The sequence below is a fragment of the Orcinus orca genome, chromosome 15 (genome assembly GCF_937001465.1).
Source record: "Orcinus orca chromosome 15, mOrcOrc1.1, whole genome shotgun sequence".
In the NCBI taxonomy this organism is placed as follows: domain Eukaryota; kingdom Metazoa; phylum Chordata; class Mammalia; order Artiodactyla; family Delphinidae; genus Orcinus; species Orcinus orca.
Window position 1 is genome coordinate 83,412,891 of NC_064573.1, and position 18,412 is coordinate 83,431,302.

General features: G+C 45.4%; 1 protein-coding gene across 3 annotated transcripts in view; it reads left to right on the forward strand.

The window, feature by feature from the left end:
* The window catches only part of DNAH10 (dynein axonemal heavy chain 10), a 147,106-nt gene that overhangs the window by 84,604 nt on the left and 44,090 nt on the right, over nucleotides 1–18,412 (forward strand). For all 3 annotated transcript variants that reach the window (XM_033440734.2, XM_049698610.1, XM_049698611.1), the window contains 11 exons: nucleotides 2,699–2,834; nucleotides 5,190–5,312; nucleotides 6,986–7,120; nucleotides 7,437–7,653; nucleotides 10,069–10,188; nucleotides 11,232–11,377; nucleotides 13,581–13,733; nucleotides 14,683–14,943; nucleotides 16,311–16,483; nucleotides 17,540–17,633; nucleotides 17,963–18,130. In XM_033440734.2, coding sequence (XP_033296625.1) covers nucleotides 2,699–2,834; nucleotides 5,190–5,312; nucleotides 6,986–7,120; nucleotides 7,437–7,653; nucleotides 10,069–10,188; nucleotides 11,232–11,377; nucleotides 13,581–13,733; nucleotides 14,683–14,943; nucleotides 16,311–16,483; nucleotides 17,540–17,633; nucleotides 17,963–18,130 — 1,726 coding nt within the window. The remainder of the gene's footprint in view (nucleotides 1–2,698; nucleotides 2,835–5,189; nucleotides 5,313–6,985; nucleotides 7,121–7,436; nucleotides 7,654–10,068; nucleotides 10,189–11,231; nucleotides 11,378–13,580; nucleotides 13,734–14,682; nucleotides 14,944–16,310; nucleotides 16,484–17,539; nucleotides 17,634–17,962; nucleotides 18,131–18,412) is intronic.

The following is an 18,412-nucleotide window of genomic DNA, read 5'->3' on the forward strand; positions in this document are numbered from 1 at the left end:
TTAGGTTTTCTTTATCTTTCATGGCCTTGATGTTCTGAAAGATTCTAGGCCAGCTGCTGCACAGAATATGCCCTCAGTTTGGGTTTGTCTGTTGCTTTCTCGTAACTGGATGCAGGCTACGTGTCCTTGCAGGAATCTCTCAGAAGGGACATGGTGCCCTTCTCAGCGTCTCATCGGAAGCACGTGATACTGGTTTGCCCCCTTATTGGTGACTTTAACTTCGATCATCAGGTTAGGGTGGTATCTGCCATTTTTCCTTCTGCAATTGATATGCAAGGTGTGGGGAGATACCCTAAGACTATGTAAATACCCTGTATTCCTCGTCAAACCTTCACCCGACGGTTTTAGCATCTATTGATTGTAGCCTGAATCTAGTCTTCCTACGATGCTATAAAATGGAGACTTTCTTTTGGGACAGTTGGTGAAATTTGAACATGGATTGTATATTAGCTAACAGTAGTCTATCAATGCTAAATGTCCTGATTTTGATAACTGTACTGTGGTTATATTAGAGAAGGTGCTTGTTCTTAGGAAACACGTGCTTAAGCATTTAGGAATACAGGGCGTCATGTCTGCAACTTATTTTCAAATGATTCAGGAAAACAGAGAGAGAACAAAAGAGCGTCCACGGGGCAAAATTAACAACTGCCCTCTGGTTGGAGGGCATATGGTACTTCTTTGCACTCGTCTATTCTTGCAACTCTGTAAGTTTGAAATTATTTAAGATAAAAAAAGTTAAAAAAAAATACTGGAAGAAAATAAACCAAAAGGTTAATGCTGGAAAAATCCAACTACTCATATCAGTGAATTCAATGGAAGCAATATCAAATCAGCCTTCCAGCACAGTAGAATCCCCCTGTCCAACTCAGTCTCCCTCGGAGCTGGGCTTTACTGTGATGTGACCCACTATAGCCACAGAACTGAAGGGTCACGTAGCTTGAACACCGGAGGCCCTGAAGCCAAAGTAGATCTCCTGCCAGGAAGGATGGTGTGTAAACCAGGGCTTTGCAAATGCAGATGCTCCTAGGGGCCCAGCAGGTAGCATCAGGGAGTGAAATGGGCCAAGTTACATGGTGTATTAGCTTCTGCAGGGCCTCTGTAACAAATCACCATTAACTGGGTGGCTAAAACAATACCACCCAGAAATTTATTCTTCATCATTTCTGGAGACCAGAAGTCTGAAACAAAGACGGGGCAGCACTGCCTCTGAAGATTCTAGAGGAAGGTCCTCCCTTGCCTTTGACAGCTTTAGTGACCCCAGGCATTGCTTGGCTTATGGCCGCATCCCTCCAATCTCTGCCTCCGTCTTCATGTGGCTTCCCCCGATGTAAGGGTACTTGTTGTTGGATAATCCAGGATGATCTCATCTCAAGATCCTTACCTTAATTATATCTGCAAAGACCTTTTTTCCAAATAAGGTCACACTCACAGCTTCTGGATAGACCTATCTTACGGGGGCCACCATTCAATCCCGTACACATGGGTATATGAAATCCTTTTAACTTCACCATAAGAGGACTAGGTGTCCAAACCAGCGGTAAGTAGCAGCTGATGCTCAGATTTAAGAAAAGAATGAGGTGGGCCTTCCCTGGTGGCGCAGTGGTTGGGAGTCTGCCTGCTAATGCAGGGGACACGGGTTCGAGCCCTGGTCTGGGAGGATCCCACATGCCACGGAACAACTGGGCCCGTGAGCCACAACTACTGAGCCTGCGCGTCTGGAGCCTGTGCTCCGCAACAGGAGAGGCCGCGATAGTGAGAGGCCGGCGCACCGCGATGAAGAGTGGCCCCCGCTTGCCACAACTAGAGAAAGCCCTCGCACAGAAACGAAGACCCAACACAGCAAAAATAAATACATTAATTAATAAATTCCTACCCCAACATCTTCAAAAATAAAGTTTTTAAAAAAAAAAAAAAAAAGAAAAGAATGAGGTGGACTGGGACACTGTGTCTTCATGGGCAGCTACTACCAGCAGCAGCGCATCGTTCCCACGCGGGAATGCAAGTCTGTACTGTCAGACCTTCCTGTTTGCCAGGGAAGAAGGGAATCCAGATTGTTGGGTCAGGTTTCCTGATTCTTAAATGTTGGTGACTAACTCGAATAGTTTATATATATATAAACTATTGTAAGCACCAAGTAGGGTGCCCTATCTCAGATCCTGGTTAGAAAACCCTGTGGGACTTCCCTGGCGGTCCAGTGGTTAAGACTTCGCCTTCCAGTGCAGGGGGTGCAGGTTCGATCCCTGGTCGGGGAGCTAAGATCCCACATGCCTCGTGGCCGAAAAACCAAAACATAAGACAGAAGCAATATTGTAACAAATTCAATAAAGACTTTAAAAATGGTCCACATCAAAAAAAAAAAAAATCTTTAAAAGAGAAAAAAAGGGGTTTCCCTGGTGGCGCAGTGGTTGAGAGTCCGCCTGCCGATGCAGGAGACATGGGTTCGTGCCCCGGTCCGGGAAGATCCCACATGCCACGGAGCAGCTAGGCCCGTGAGGCATGGCCGCTGAGCCTGCGCGTCTGGAGCCTGTGCTCCGCAACGGGAGAGACCACGACAGTGAGAGGCCCACGTACTGCAAGAAAAAAAAATGAAAAGAAAAAAAGGAAACCCTGGGAAAAGACGTTCAACATGAACAGGGAGGTTGCACCAAGTTCCATAGTTGGAAGCCTTACATGGCTCACTTTTCTCTGGTTGCTGCAGGTATATTTTATTTGATGGTGATGTGGACGCTCTGTGGGTGGAGAACATGAATTCTGTGATGGACGACAACAAGCTGCTGACGTTGGCCAACGGTGAGCGTATTCGGCTTCAAGCACACTGTGCCCTGGTCTTCGAGGCAAGTAGTGATGAAAAATAATTTCAAATATGTCTTTCTTTTAATTAAAATTTAAAATGTTTATTTTTTAACTTTTAATTTTTTATTTACATTTGTAATTTTTTAAATTTATTTTTGGCTGCTTCGGGTCTTCGTCGACACGCGTGGGCTTTCTCTAGTTGCATCGAGAGGGGGCTACTCTTCGTTGCGGTGTGCAGGCTTCTCATTGTGGTGGCTTCTCTTGTTGCAGAGCATGGGCTCTAGGCGTGCAGGCTTCAGTAGTTGTGGCACGCGGGCTCAATAGTTGTGGCGCACGGGCTTAGTTGCTCCACTGCATGTGGGATCTTCCTGGACCAGGGATCAAATCTGTGTCCCCTGCATTGGCAGGCAGATTCTTAACCACTGTACCACCAGGGAAGTCCCTAAAATGTTTATTTTTAAAAAAATTTATTTTATTGAAGTATAGTTGATTTACAATGTTGTGTTGATTTCTGCTGTTCAGCAGAGTGATTTAGTTATACATTTATATACATTCTTTTTCATATTCTTTTCCATTATGGTTTATCACAGGATACTGAATATAGTTCCCTGTGCTATATAGTGGGACCTTGTTGTTTATCCATCCTATGTATAATAGTTTGCATCTGCTAATCCCAAACTCCCAATCCATCCCTCCCCCATCCCCCTCCCCCTTGGCAACCACAATTCTGTTCTCTATGTCTGTGAGTGTGTTTCTCTTTTGTAAATAAGTTCACTTGTGTCATATTTTAGATTCCACGTATAAGTGATATCATATGGTATTTGTCTTTCTCCTTCTGACCTACTTCACTTAGTATGATAATCTCTAGGTCCATCCATGTTGCTGCAAATGGCATTATTTCATTCTTTTTCATGGCTGAGTAGTATTCCATTGTATATATGTACCACATCTTCTTTATCCACTCATCTGTCGATGGAAATTTAGGTTGTTTCCATGTCTTGGCCATTGTAAATAGTGCTGCAGTGAACACTGTGGTACATGTATCTTTTTGAATTATAGTTTTGTCCAGATATATGCCCAGGAGTGGGATTGCTGGATCATATAGGAGCTCTATTTTTAGTTTTTTTAAGGAACCTCCATACTGTTCTTCACAGTGGCTGCACCAACTTACATTCCCACCAACGGTGTAGGAGGGTTCCCTTTTCTCCACACCCTCTCCCGCATTTGTTATTTGTAGACTAAAATGTTTATTAAAATAGCTATAAATATAGATGATTGAAGAAAACCCAAACAATGCAGAAGAATTTATGATGAGTACAACTCTGTTCTTCTACCTGCTGCCCTCATCATCCCTCCTTACTGTATCCCAGAGGTAACTCCATTTCACACTTGAGTTGTTTCTTCTGATGGTTACTCTACTGTCTAAAGGAACCCACTTTGCGTGCTATTTCTTCCTTTATCAAGGTTACACATTATCTGTTGACTGACTGCTATGAAAGTGAGGGTTCATCTTTTATACCATCAGCCCACCTCCCATCCATAGAATACTATACTGCTAAGTCAGTTAAACCAGTAAACATATTTACATCATTATGAATTAGGAAATATTTACTGTAGAGCCAACTAGTATACTGTGATATACTTGCTGGCGAAGCAAGAAATCCAGGAACTGTGATACATTTACTTTCTTTTAGAGCCATTTTTTTTTTTACTAGAGTTTATAGTTGCCTTTTTTTCCTCTCTCTCTCTCACTATTTGTCTTTATCTTATCTTCATTTTTCAAACTTTCTGTCATATCCTCTGAACCTGTTTCACAGCTGTGGTCCTGAGACTTGCTTTCACTCTAGCTTAGTGCTAATACCGTTCCTAGCTTGGCCTGCAAAATTTGTCCATGTATGAGTATTTATGCATATCATTATTTTGTTGACTGACTGAACTGTGTCTTTTTTTCAGATAAAGAGAGACTGGTGTGTTGATATTGCTGTTAGATGCATACTTATTAAGTTTCATATTCCCTGATCTCAATTATGTTATAAAAAATAAAGAAAAAAGACTGAAAGGAAAACACCCCAAAACAGTGTTTGTTTCTTGGTGGTGGGATTTTGGTTAACTTATTTTCTTCTTTATACTTTTTAATTTTGGCCAGATATTCTACAGCATGTTAATTTTCATATTAATTTTATGGTAAAAGAAACTTAAAAAGTGCTACATCAGAGATGCATAATCTTCCCATGATAAACCTAAGTGTTCAATTAGAAACCTCATAAAAGCTGTGTTAACTGGGGTATGACTTGGGTTTTATGCATTTGTAAAAACTTTGTACAAGCAACGGCTTTAAAACACGTACTCCAGTTGTCTGTAGCTGTAGAAAACACTGATCTTGTTTATTTCTCCAGGTTGGAGATTTACAGTATGCCTCCCCTGCGACTGTGTCTCGGTGTGGAATGGTTTACGTGGATCCGAAAAACTTGAAATATCAACCGTACTGGAAAAAATGGGTTAATCAAATACAAAACAAGGTGAAAATTATTCCCAAAATGAACTTACCAGTTACTAGTATTGGTGGCTAGTTGGATAAAAATAACTCAGAGGGATGTTTGTTGTTGAAGGCCATGACCTTGACCTTGACCTGCCCAGGATCTTGAGCACTTAATGTTATCAATAAGTTGGATAAAAACATGGAAGACACCCGGGGCTTCCCTGGTGGCGCAGTGGTTGGGAGTCCGCCTGCCGATGCAGGGGACACGGGTTCGTGCCCCGGTCCGGGAAGATCCCACATGCCACGGAGCGGCTGGACCCGTGAGCCATGGCCGCTGAGCCTGCGCGTCCAGAGCCTGTGCTCCGCAACGGGAGAGGCCACAGCAGTGAGAGGCCCGCGTACCGCAAAAAAAATAAAAATTAAAAAATAAAAAGTAAAAAACATGGAAGACACCCTTATTAGATTTCCAGATAATTCACAGCAGGTGGGATAGGTAGTGATTTTGATAGTCTAGACCAGGGAGCGACAAATTTTTTCTGTGAAAGAGTAGAGAGTAGATAGTTTAGGCTTTGCGGGCCATGTGGTTTCTTTGCAACTACTCAACCCCGCCATTGTGGTATGAAAGCAGCCACAGTACATGAATGGGCATAACAATATACCAATAAAACTTTATTTACAAAAACAGGTGGCAGGCCAGATTTGGCTTATACATTGTAGTTGGCAAGCCCTTATCCAGCCAAGCCCAGGAGTTGGGAGACTTGTCTCTATTAGGTGCCCAGCACCTCCTGCTTTGCTCAGTTGGATGAATACAGTGTGTGAAGGACCTAGTTTGTCATGGAATTGAGATCCGATGGTTTCAGTTGACCTCAAACCCTGTGACGTATCACATGGCTGCTCAAAAATGTGTATTGTCTTAATGGTAGGCTTCATTGAAAGCTGCAGAGATAGATGTGACAGTCATGTGAACGTTGTGGCTTGACCACACCTGGGACACCATGACCACACAGGATGCGTCTCTAGAAGGACCACTAGGCTGATGGTGAATTGGAAACCAGGACATAATTACCCCAAAGAAGACCAAGGGAAACATGACGGGACCATTTGAGGCACACTGTCAAATGGGGAATGACCGCCCATGCAATCCCTGGTGGTCATCAATGCCTTGGTAGGGAGAAGGACCTTCCACAGCTTTGCACGCTTTGCTCAATGACTGTGGCCATGTCGTTTGAGCTCTAAGGTAACCTGCGCTTTTCCTATCAAATGGGACCTTTTGTGGCACCTCCCTCCCAGGTCAGTGAAATCAAAGGCTTCATGATGAAATGAAAGAGCATTATAAAGGACAAATTTCTCTACAAATATATGAGTTATCAGAGTTTACTCACCTGCCAAATTTCTCATTCATCAGAAAATATTTCTCACCCCCTCTTTTTTTTTTAATATTTATTTATTTATTTGGCTGCGCCAGGCGGGTCTTAGTTGTGGCACACGGGATCTTTAGTTGCGTCATGCGAACTCTTAGTTGTGGCATGTGGGATCTAATTCCCTGACCAGGGATCGAACCCTGGCCCCCTGCATTGGGAGCGTGGACTCATAGCCACTGGACCACCGGGGAAGTTCCCTCTCCCCCCCTCTTTTTACAAGCAAAGCTTCCCACGAACTTCCATTTAAATAAAGGAACCCTTGAAAATGCTTTGAAATTCTGCTCTTTTATAGGTGGAGCAAGGTGATTTACAGAGTCTGTTTGAGAAATATGTACCCTATCTCATTGATGTGATAACGGAAGGAATAGTGGCTGGAAAACAAGGAGAGAAGCTGAAGACAATAGTTCCGCAGACAAGCCTAAATATGGTAAGTAAGGATCTTTGTCGGCAAAAAAGAAATTCTTCTCTAAAGATGGACCGCCCCCCAGTGGGCTTTCAAGGGGAGCAAAGATGCCAGATGGGTAAGTTCTAACATTGCCAGCTACTGACAAGGAGGACACAATACTTCCTTTTGTGACCCTGTGCAAGACAAGATACTGGGCTCCATCTGTTGAAACCAATATGGTGGGTCATATAGTTCCCACTGCTTTGGGATCTGGGATCCCGGGATTTATGACCAGAACTCACCCTGGTGGGGGTGTGTGGAATATATGGACGGACCCAGGTGTTTTCCTGTGAACCAGGTAACCCAGTTAACCAAGATGCTGGATTCGTTACTAGAGGGAGAAATCGAGGACCGCGATGTTCTGGAGTGCTACTTCTTAGAGGCTCTGTGCTGCTCTCTGGGCGCTGCCCTGCTCGAGGATGGAAGGGCTAAATTTGATGAATGCATTAAACACATCGCTTCTTTGCCTACTGCTGATACGGAAGGGGTTTGGGCCAACCCTGGGGAACTGCCAGGTAGGAACCAAAGGTAGCTTGTTTTCCTGCTCAGAATGTTTTTGGTTAGGTTTTTAAGAGGATGTGACCTTGCTTTTCCATGTGTATGCCTGTATGGGTTTTCCAGGTTGTTTTCTCCTGTAGAGAAATGTGCAATGGTCAGAGCACCCAGTGGTACCGTCAGGAGACGTTCAAATGCGTGAACTGCTATAGCAGAGCCCAGCTCCCTGGGATGGCCTTTTTTGCTGAGTCTACCCTTTTCCCCCCTAGCTTAGGCACTAGCTTCCTTCACTCTGTTTAAGCTCTTTAAAATTTTCACATTGTGCTTGCCTTTGAAGTTCTTCTCCTTTGGGCTTCTCTCTCTTTTTTTTTTTCTCTCTAAAATTCCACCGCTTAATTCATCTGCTCTATTCCTGAGTATTTGCACAGGAGACAATCACGTGTGGATTTGCAGACCATTCATAGGAAATCATTATAGTAAGGTTTAACTGTTTGCATGAAGAATGTGCATCCTCAAAGAACCATATATGATGAAAATGTGGCATTCTCCAAGAACTATAGCTGACACTAGGATCCTTCTTTGTCTGTCTCTTAATGACATTTGAATATGGCTTGGCAGGGAGACCCAAGCTGTATCCTGTAATCATTACCTGGGCTGTTCTTTTTAAAGTGCAAAGTAAAATGATCGTAGGTCTTTCTAGTGGAGAGTCATTGAGCAAATAAAAGATGTTTTAAAAGTCTTTGGTCTTTGTTCGGACACCAAGGGAGGAAAGGGGGGGATGGGATGAATTGGGAGATTGGGACTGACATATATACACTAATATATATAAAATAGGTCCTAATGAGAACCTGCTGTGTAGCACAGGGAACTCCACTTCTCTGTACAGTAGAAACTAACACAACATTGTAAAACAACTATACCCCAATAAAAAAAACTCTATGGTCTTTTGGGGAGTAGTTTGCTTGTACTTTCTTGGGACCCTGAGTCTCCTTTGGCGGCGGGCTCGGGGGTGCGTCCCAGCTATGCATACCATGCCGGCTACGTGCTGCTGCCATCAGAGACGATGCTGGTCCCGGTCTGGTCTTTCTCCCTAGTTTGCTCTCATCTTGGGGACTTGAATGGCCATGTAGACAACACCCTTCCAGATGCCTTCTGCACTCAGCTCCAGGATCCGGGTCCCTCGACATTATCCTAGCTCATAGCACCTGGCACAGTTCTGTCTGCATCATAAACGCATACCTCCCAGTCCCTGCTTCACAGTTGGTTTCTGTGATTCCTGCCACACGTGACCCCAGTTGGCCTCGTGGGGACCGTCCCCCGCCCCCCGCCATTCTTCCTACCACCTTCTGAACCTTCTGAATCCTCTTCTGCCGCCCTGTCGCTTCAACCCCTCTTGCCTAATTGCCCTTCTGTCGAATCTCTCTGAGAAAACCCAAGCCTGCTTTCTCTGCCTCTCCAGGGGCTGAGGGATACTGAGACAATCACACAACCACGAAGTCTGGCACCTCCATAAATTCAGTCTTGAACTTGAACTCCCTCTCCTGTCCCCATGGGGGCAGTTCATCTCCCTTTTTCTCCAAATCTCCACATGGCCCTCTCCCCTCTCTCTGCAGGTGACCTTCCTTCTTCCTGCAACAGGAAAAATGGACACCGTCAGATAGGAATTTTTCCAGCCCCCATCTTCTCCTGTCTCCTTTCTCAGGGGAGAGGAGACCAGCTCCCAGCTGGACCCGCCCTGTGCTTTGAGGTCTACCCACACCCTCCTCATCAGGCTCCTGGCTTCACTGGTTTTCTGCTCTTTCTCCTATATTTTCCATCTGTCCCTCTCTACCAATCCCATCCCACAGGCTCTCAGACATCTCTACCCAAACTGCTCCTCCCAAACTGCACATGCACTGCCTTCTCGTTACCGGATCTGGTGACCCCTTCTGGTCTTTGCTTCCCCAACCTTGTCCCAGCATCAGACATGGTACTACTTTCTGCCTTCTGAAAACGTTCTTCCTCCATCCTGCTCCATCCTGCCCATGCCCTCAAAGTCTCCTTTGTTGAGTCTCCTTCCTCTGCCCCTCCCTCACATCAGGATTTGGTCCTAGACCCTCTTTTCACTCTTAATGAGACTTTTCACCATGTCCACAGCTCTGACTTCCAATCCCCTCCCTTCTGAGCCTTTTCCTGGGTTCCCTAGCCCAGTTATATTTAAATCTATCTATCTATCTATCTCTCTTTATCCATCCATCCATTTTTATCTATCTCTATCTACCCATCCATCCATCCATCCATCCATCCATCTATCCATCCATCCATCCTTATCTATCTATTCAATTAAGTTTCTGTCCAGGGAGCAAATAGCATTAGTTCATTTCAAGCATGAGCCAAAGCTGATCCTGTATTTCCATGTCCACGATCGAAGTGAAACAGACCACTGTTTGTTACAGGTCACCTTCCAACCTTGTTTGACTTCCATTTTGATCCCACACAGAAGAAATGGATACCATGGAATAAATTAGTTCCAAAGTATGTTCATTCCCGTGAGAGGAAATTTATTGACATCCTGGGTAAGTGAGAACCAAACCCTCGGTTTAAGCGTGTCTGGTTCTCGTTCTGTGAGGAAGGGAAAAAGATTCTGAGGTCCCTGTGGTACTCTGAGTCCCACCCGGAGTGCTGGTTGGGAGAAACTGAGGAACGTGAGCCGTGGGCTTTTCCAAGAGGGCGGCACTTTGGATTCCTTTTATGTGCTGCTGGCTGTGCCTCTCAACTCTTTCCCTGGGCAGGTGGATCCTGACAGGTCGGGGCAAGAGGTAGGGTGCCGGTCTGCTTCCCGTTGCTTTGCACAGGCTCCCTTCTGCCCCATAGAGCTGACTGGGCGTGGGGAGGGACGAAGGAAGGAGTGAAAGTGGAATGAACAAGGCAGCGTTTTGTAAGAGATGCCGCCTTGAGGGGTCGCGTACCATGTGCTTTGTGTACTGAGTCGCATTTTACGTGCACACCTCTGGCTATTTGGATAACATAGAGGCTGAAGCATTTCACATAACGAACATCTGGTTTTGGTTTGTATGGAGTTCTTTCAGAGTGAGGTGTACGTATTTTCTCAGGAACCAATCAGGATTAAAAATTGCCAACGCAGGAGTAAGCCGGACCTGACTTTGAGGCTTCATGCTCTCGTCAGAGGAAATTGTTGGTCAGGAAACCAAATCCTGATCAGTGATAAGTGAGTGACATATGCAGTGGAGAAGCTGAGTTTTTAATATCCTGAGTATAAATCAGAATGGGATATTAAAACCGTTTGGGTGTTCTATACCTGGATGTGGTGATGATGACACAGCTGTAGAAAGGTATCAAACTCATCAAATTGTACACTTAAAATTGGAGTGAATTTTATGGTATGTGGGTTATACCTCCATAAAGCTATTAAAAATAATGGTTGGGGTAGTGAGGTTCTCCTAAGATGATTTCACCCATATATACGTTTTCAAGGTCACCTCTTGGGTTTTTGCTGATGCTTTTTATGGGATTTATGGGATCCTGTGAAGCTCCAGGTTGCCCAATGCACACCTTGTTGGCATTTCTGTGATGCTCCTGTTCTTCATATATTCCTTAGTTCACACAGTGGATACAACCCGTACTACCTGGACGCTGGAACAAATGGTTAAGATTAGGCAACCTGTTATTTTGGTTGGTGAATCTGGCACCTCCAAGACAGCCACTACCCAGAACTTCCTTAAAAACCTGAACGAAGAAACTAATGTAAGTCATTATTTGTATCTGTTATCTATTGCCACGTAACAAGTTACCCCAACACGAAGCAGCTCATACAACAAACACTATGTCAGTTTCTGCAGGTCAGGAATCTGGGAGTGGGTTAGCTGGGTAGTTTTAGCCCAGGCTCTCTCATGAGATTGCAAGGTTGACCAGGGCTGTGGTCATCTGAAGGCTTGACTGTGGCTGGAGGACCCTCTTCCGAAATGGTCGGCCTCAGTTCCCCACCATGTGGGCCTCTCCAAGGGCTGCTGGTGTCCTCTTGACATGGTAGCTGGCTCCCCGCAGAATGAACGTACAGGATATCAAAGCAGATGCTGCAATGCTTCATATGACCCAGGAAATCACACACCATCGCTTCTGCCACATTCTGTGGGTCACACAGAAACCACCATGGCCCACCCTGATACAGCACGGGAGGGGGCTACACAGGGTGTGGGTGCCTGGAGGTGAGGGTGCTTGGGAGTCGTCTGGAGGCTGGCATTCACATTCCTCATCACCACTTTGTGGTTTCTCCCCTCCTTCCTCCAGCCACATGTCAAACGTAGGGGGGTCTGGGTGCCCCAGGGCAAACGACAGTGAACAAGGCTGTTAAGGCCCGATCTTGTGAGGAGGGGAGACAAAACGCGAAAATGAAACACGATCGTGCAGAATGTGCCAGGTGCACCGAGACGTTATGAAAGAGCGCGGCATTCCTCCTCTGCGTACTCAGAGTGGTCCTGCAGGGCCCACCTGCTCACCACTGCAGCTCTCTTGGCTTTAAACAAGTTCTGCTTTATGTTTAATAACCATGTAAAGACTCTTATCTCCTCCAAGAAGCTGCCTGTGACTCAGGATCTCCAGCTGTCATAGATTTGTCCCCAGTCCACACACTGATTCAGTTCCTTGTTAATGTTGCCCGTCATTTAAGTTCCCAATTCCTGTTCTGGCCTTCTGGAACCTCAGAGGGGAGACAGTTCCCCACTGCTTTCCTCTGACTCTCCCTTAGGCTGGTGCCTCCAGGAGCAAAGAGGCTCTGGGAAGCCACGTGGCCCTCTGGGCTGGGGAGTGGTCAGCCCAGCTTGGCGATGGGCACGTAAGGGATGTGGGCGGGACTGGGTTGCACTGCCCACGAATGGATGGTCAAGGTCACTCACATACCAGCACGTGCAGGCATGGTTTATTTAGCTCTGAGGATGCCATTGTAGAGGGCACACGAAGGATGTTTACAGCCAGAAGGACCTACCAGTTTATGGAGCAAAGGGAACCTGTGTTCAGAAGCCCCCCCGCTGTGACCCTTCCCACCGGGACTCAGCAGCTCGTGCTTATCGGCCCAACAAGACATATCTGGATACGTTCATGACAAAGAGAAGCACATTCACCTTCAGATGTTCAGCTCAGGTGCACCTGCACTTGTGGACACCTTGTAGCAGGGTGTTATCTAAGGCAGCGATTCCGAACGTGTGGTCCCTGGACCCACAGCATAAGCATCACCTGAAAACTTTCTTATACCACTGGGACCTACTGAATCGGAAACTCTGAGGATGGGACCCCATCAGGCTGCCCTCCAGCTGACTCTGATGCATAATTAAGTGTCGGAGCCACTGATCAGTGAACTCTCACCCATCGCTCTAAGAAGGGGCAGGGGAGAAGCCCCAAGTACGAGTGCGTGAGGATGTGCGCCCCACACAGGGATCGGGGGGCCTCCCTCACCTTTCTCCCAGTGGTTACTTCCAAGGACTAACTAGTGATTGTTCATGCTGTCTTTGACTTATTTATTAAGATGTAGCAGGCACGATAGTAACTTATGTTTGAATCTTGCTTTGTCGTTTTGAAAACACCTTGGTGTATTTCATCTCACATGATAAAGTCACTCTATGAAGTAGTCCAAGAAGATTTCATTAAAATCATCTTTCAGATGAGAAGAACGAGGCTCTGAAAGGTTAAGTGATGGTTCTGAGGTCGCCTGGTTAGAGGCCCACGCTGTCACGCCTGGCAACCAGTTATTGCTTCACACAACCTGCCCAAAGGGAAGAGGGATTCTTGCTTTAGTGCTACAAGATAGAATGAAGTTCAGACTCACGCTGGGTTATAAAAAAGTTAGTTCAGATACCAACGAATCTGCAAAAGAGATGCTAGCTTACGATCAAACATTCCCTGCAGGTACTGTGGAAAAAAAGACCACCTTTGGAATAATCTCTTTCTGTTTCAGATTGTGTTAATGGTCAGTTTCTCCTCCCGCACCACGTCCATGGATATCCAAAGAAATTTAGAAGCCAGCGTGGAAAAACGAACCAAAGACACGTACGGCCCACCCATGGGGAAACGCCTCCTGGTGTTCATGGATGACATGAACATGCCAAAGGTTGGTGGGGTTAACGGCAGGGGCGGGGCAGTGTGCTGTGTTTGTGTGGCCGTGTGTGTGCGTGGAGTGGGTGAGCGTGAGAACGCCTGTCTTTATTCTGCACAATGTCTGCAGGGCCCAGGTTACGAGGAGTCAGCTTAAGGGACAGTGTGACAGGAAGTGTCTTCTTAACCAGAGAGACCCTTTCCTTAGATTGTGTTCCGTAGTTTCTCAAAGGAGGGAAGTAGGTAGCACGGCAGCCTCTGAACTATATTCAGCATATGTTTGAGCGAGAGATTTCCAAATGAGCTGTACTTCGGGTAGTAATGCTGCTCTTGGCCCGAAAGCATGGGCTTCGGGAAGCATGAGGGCAGGCGCTTCCTCAGGATTCCTCTGGGTTTACCAAGGAAAGGGAACTTTAGCGTGCACAATGGGTGTGTTTCTGGGGCCAGAGCCTGAGAGGTGCACAGTTTTCTTAGCACTGGGATATAGATTTATATCTTTTCTGCAGAACCATGTTTTCCCTGAAATATCTATCTTCCAGATGGACTGTTTGCAAAGCCAGGATCCATCCATGCATCTGTGCATCCATGCATGTACCCATCCATCTTTGCATCTGTCTATCTTTGCATCCAGCCAGCCATCCACACACTTGTTTTTCCATCCATCCATCCAACTGATATATTTATTGAGCACCTCCTATGGGACTGGTGCTGTGAAGTGATGAGCAAAACGTATATAGTTCCTGCCCTCAGGGAGCTTACAGTCTAGACAGGGACACAGATTTCTAAAAAATTACACATGAGTATATAGAACTGCAAACTCTGAGAAGCCCAATGAAACTCAAGCCAGAGCGCTCCGAGAGAGTGAGAGGAGAGATGAAATTTAGTTTAGGTGGGCAGCAGAGGCGTTGCTGAGTTCTGCTTTATGATACCACTGTTCTTCCTTTTCTTTAAAAAAAAAAATCAAGGTGGACGAATATGGCACACAGCAGCCGATCGCCCTGCTGAAACTGCTGTTGGACAAAGGCTACCTGTACGACCGGGGGAAGGAGCTGAACTGTAAAAGCATCCGAGACTGTGGCTTTATTGCCGCGATGGGGAAAGCGGGGGGAGGCCGCAACGAAGTCGACCCGAGATTTATTTCGCTGTTCAGTGTCTTCAACATTCCATTTCCTTCAGAGGAGTCTTTGCACTTAATTTATTCCTCCATCCTCAAAGGCCATACCTCGGTAATTTGATTTTAATTAGAAGTCTAAACCGGAGGGCCGTGTGTTGGGTAGAAACGTGGTAGCAACGTGTGCATCTGGCACAGCAAACACAATGCCCACAGCCCACGGTGCTTCTAGGGGACCGTGAACATGTTTTCATTTCTTTCAAAACCAGAAGAAAGGAATCAATATAATTCAGCCTGCATCATATTCATCTTTCTACCAAGGCAGTCATAATATATATGTAAGATAATATATTTAATTATAATTAAATAAAATAATGTATAAATATAGTTTTCTAGAAATAACATGTAATATATTTATATAATATATATAAAGAATATAATATATATAATAAGATATATAAGTAATGTAATTTTATGGAGGAAGGGACCCATGAAGGTGCCTGGGTCCCATGGAAGTTGTGATGTGGCCCTGAGTTACCTAGGCCACCGTGAGTGACAGCAGTGAACCAACTAGAGGACTTGGAACCAACTAGAGGAATTGGGCTCTGGAGTCAGTCCCCATTCTGCTCCTTGGGCAAGTCCCTTGAGAGCTTTTAGTCCCCATCCTCCTCCGGAACAGGGAGATAATTCTGGTACCCCTCACTTAGGGTTTGGGAGAATGAAAGGAGAAAATGCATGTAAAGTGTGTGGCACAGTGCCCAGCACATGTCCGATACTCACTAGATACTAGTTATTGCTGTTATCGTTGTGATTTACGTGACCCCCATGAATGGAACCCGTTCATTTAAATAATGACCTTCTGATCCTGGCATTTGCCTTCTAAAGCAGGCTTGCACACTTAAAGTCCTGAAGGGCCAGGCAGGAAACATAAAGGTGTGGGATCAGTGGTCACCTGGCGTGTTCATGCCCTACGTTAAGCCATTCGCTTCCAAAACAGTGAGGTCTGTGCTAGTCAAATCAACCTCAAACTGAGGGCTGGTTTGGGGCTTTGGTTTCATATCACGTTGATTTGTCAGTTAATGAGAAAATCTAGGGAAACAAAAGCAGATCAGATGATTAGTTTCTCTATTTCTTTAATTGTTTTCTTACCTCCTCTCAAAAAATTATGGTAAAATTCATGCAACATAAGATTAGCTGTTAAAACCATTTTAAAGTATACAGTTCAGCGGCATTTAGTACATTCACAATGTTGTACAACTATTCTGGAAATTTCCCATTGATGGAATCATACAATATGTGGCCTTCTGTGTTTGGTTTCTTTCACTGAGTATCATGTTTTCAAGGTTCATCCATCAGTGTAGCAGGTGTCAGTGCTTCGTTCTTTTTTATGGCCCAGTCATATTCCATGGTATGGATGGACCACATTTTGCTTATCCATTCATTCACTGATAGACACTTGGGGGGTGTCTTTTCATTCTGTAGGTATTTCATGAGAGCATTGTGGCTGTAAGTGACAAGCTGACATCCTGCACTTTGGCACTTTACAAAAACATTGTTCAGGATCTACTGCCCACCCCATCCAAGTTCCACTACATCTTTAACCTTCGAGATCTCTCGCGGGTTTTTAACGGTCTTGTCCTCACTAAGCCAGAACGGTGAGTTTGTTTTCTGTCACTAAAATGTGTCCCATCGGTACGATGGGTTTTCTTATTCTTTTAAGACAGAGGAGCTATCAAGGAATGTGGTGTGAATCCATGTATCAATTAATTACCCAGTGTCTTTCTGTTTACGTTAAACAAAGAACAGAGTCAAATGCTTGGTTAAGACCTGATGCCTCTTGAGCCCTTGAGTTGAAGGCAGGTGGAGCCAGGAGAGGCAGGTGTGTGGCCGTGTGGACAGGTGTGTTCAACCCCGCGGTAGGACTGCTGTGACAACCATTTGTTCTCAGTTCTAAAGGTGAAATTGGCCCGCGTGGAGCCTTTCCTTCGTACACCTGAATTGTTGTCAGTTGCTAACTGGTTCTATCATCAATATATGTGTCTTTGGGAGAAGTTAGGCATGGAGGACAGAAGGGATTTAAGTCTGGGTCTAGAGGTTGACTCATGAAAGCTGGGCGTATCTGTGTATTTACATTAATGTAAACTTCCATCTATGTAGATTTGCAGGGATCCTCCAATTTCGTGGATTCATGTTATGAATCCACAAAATATTGGAAAATGAATTAGGAACTTTCCCCGTACCCACACTGACTCCTGGGTGCCCTTGAAGGTTTCAGAATGGCAGTTCCAGAGAGAGCAGCTCTAGGTATTTAGGGTGGAGTGAGAGCTCGTTGCCAGAAACCAGAAAAAAACCCGGAACTGGGGTCAGTTGGTTCTTAGAAAAAGGAGCTGCCAGTGGCTCTGCTGCTGATTTTAAATTCATAAATTCCAGCAAGTAGGAGTCCTGTCAGGTTCTCAGGTCATTTATGTCACTTACAGACAATGTTCTTTTTCTTCCGTGCAGCAGGATAAGTTATGAATGACAACGTTACGGTCTTTACAATTAAATTGTTAGCTTGCTTTAAATTTCAATTAATGTGAAACTAGGGGGGAAAAAAGGCTATGGGAGTGTTGTCCTTTTCTGCACCCTGTGTACCCATCTGAAAATAGTAGCATTCAGCCTGCTCTTCTCTAGATAACTTTGTGGCTGGTTTTGCCCCTTCCATCCTGTAGGTTCCAGACGGTGACCCAGATGGTGAGAGTCTGGAGGAACGAGTGTCTGAGAGTCTTCCACGACCGGTTAATCGATGAAACAGACAAGCAACTGGTCAGTACATTGAATATGGACCAGCAAATGCAAAAAAATACTCTAACCACAAAATTCTTCTCTGGGTGAAAAGAAAAAGTACAAATCAAAAAAAACCCAATGTATTTTTTTTCAATGTATTTTTTGTATGGGACACTGCAGAAATATAGAGACTAATAATGAGAGTCAACAGGTAAAGTAGGGTGGATTATTAAGTACCTTGCAGCCAATGGGGAAAAAAATCGAATGCAAATTACTTCAGATAATCCTAGCATACACTCTTTTTCTGACAAGTCTTAGCACGTCCGTGGTGTTGAGTTTGGCTTCCTGAAGTGGTCTTGTATTGTCAGGTTGAAGAGCACATAGGCAACTTGGTCACGGAACATTTTAAGGATGACGCGGAGGTGGTGATGAGGGACCCCATCCTGTTTGGAGACTTCCGGATGGCTCTGCACGAAGAGGAAACGCGCATTTATGAAGACATTCAGGACTATGAGGCAGCCAAGGCTTTGTTCCAGGTGCGGACACGGCTCACCTCTTCCGGGAGCGCATTGCATGGGTGCCCAGGAGGTGGAGCTAGGAAGGGCACCCATGCCTCTGTCTCTTGGTTCAGGATGTGGGCTTGTGTCTGATCCAGTGGTGTCCATGTCCAGTGGTGCGTGGGAATGGTCTGATGAATTTGTTCAACACACAGACCCCTGGGGCCCATCTTTGTGCGTTTCCCTTCATCAAGCCCATGAAGGGTGCCAGGGTTCCGATGCACAGCCAGCTTTGGGAACCACTCATCTGCCCCCCTAATA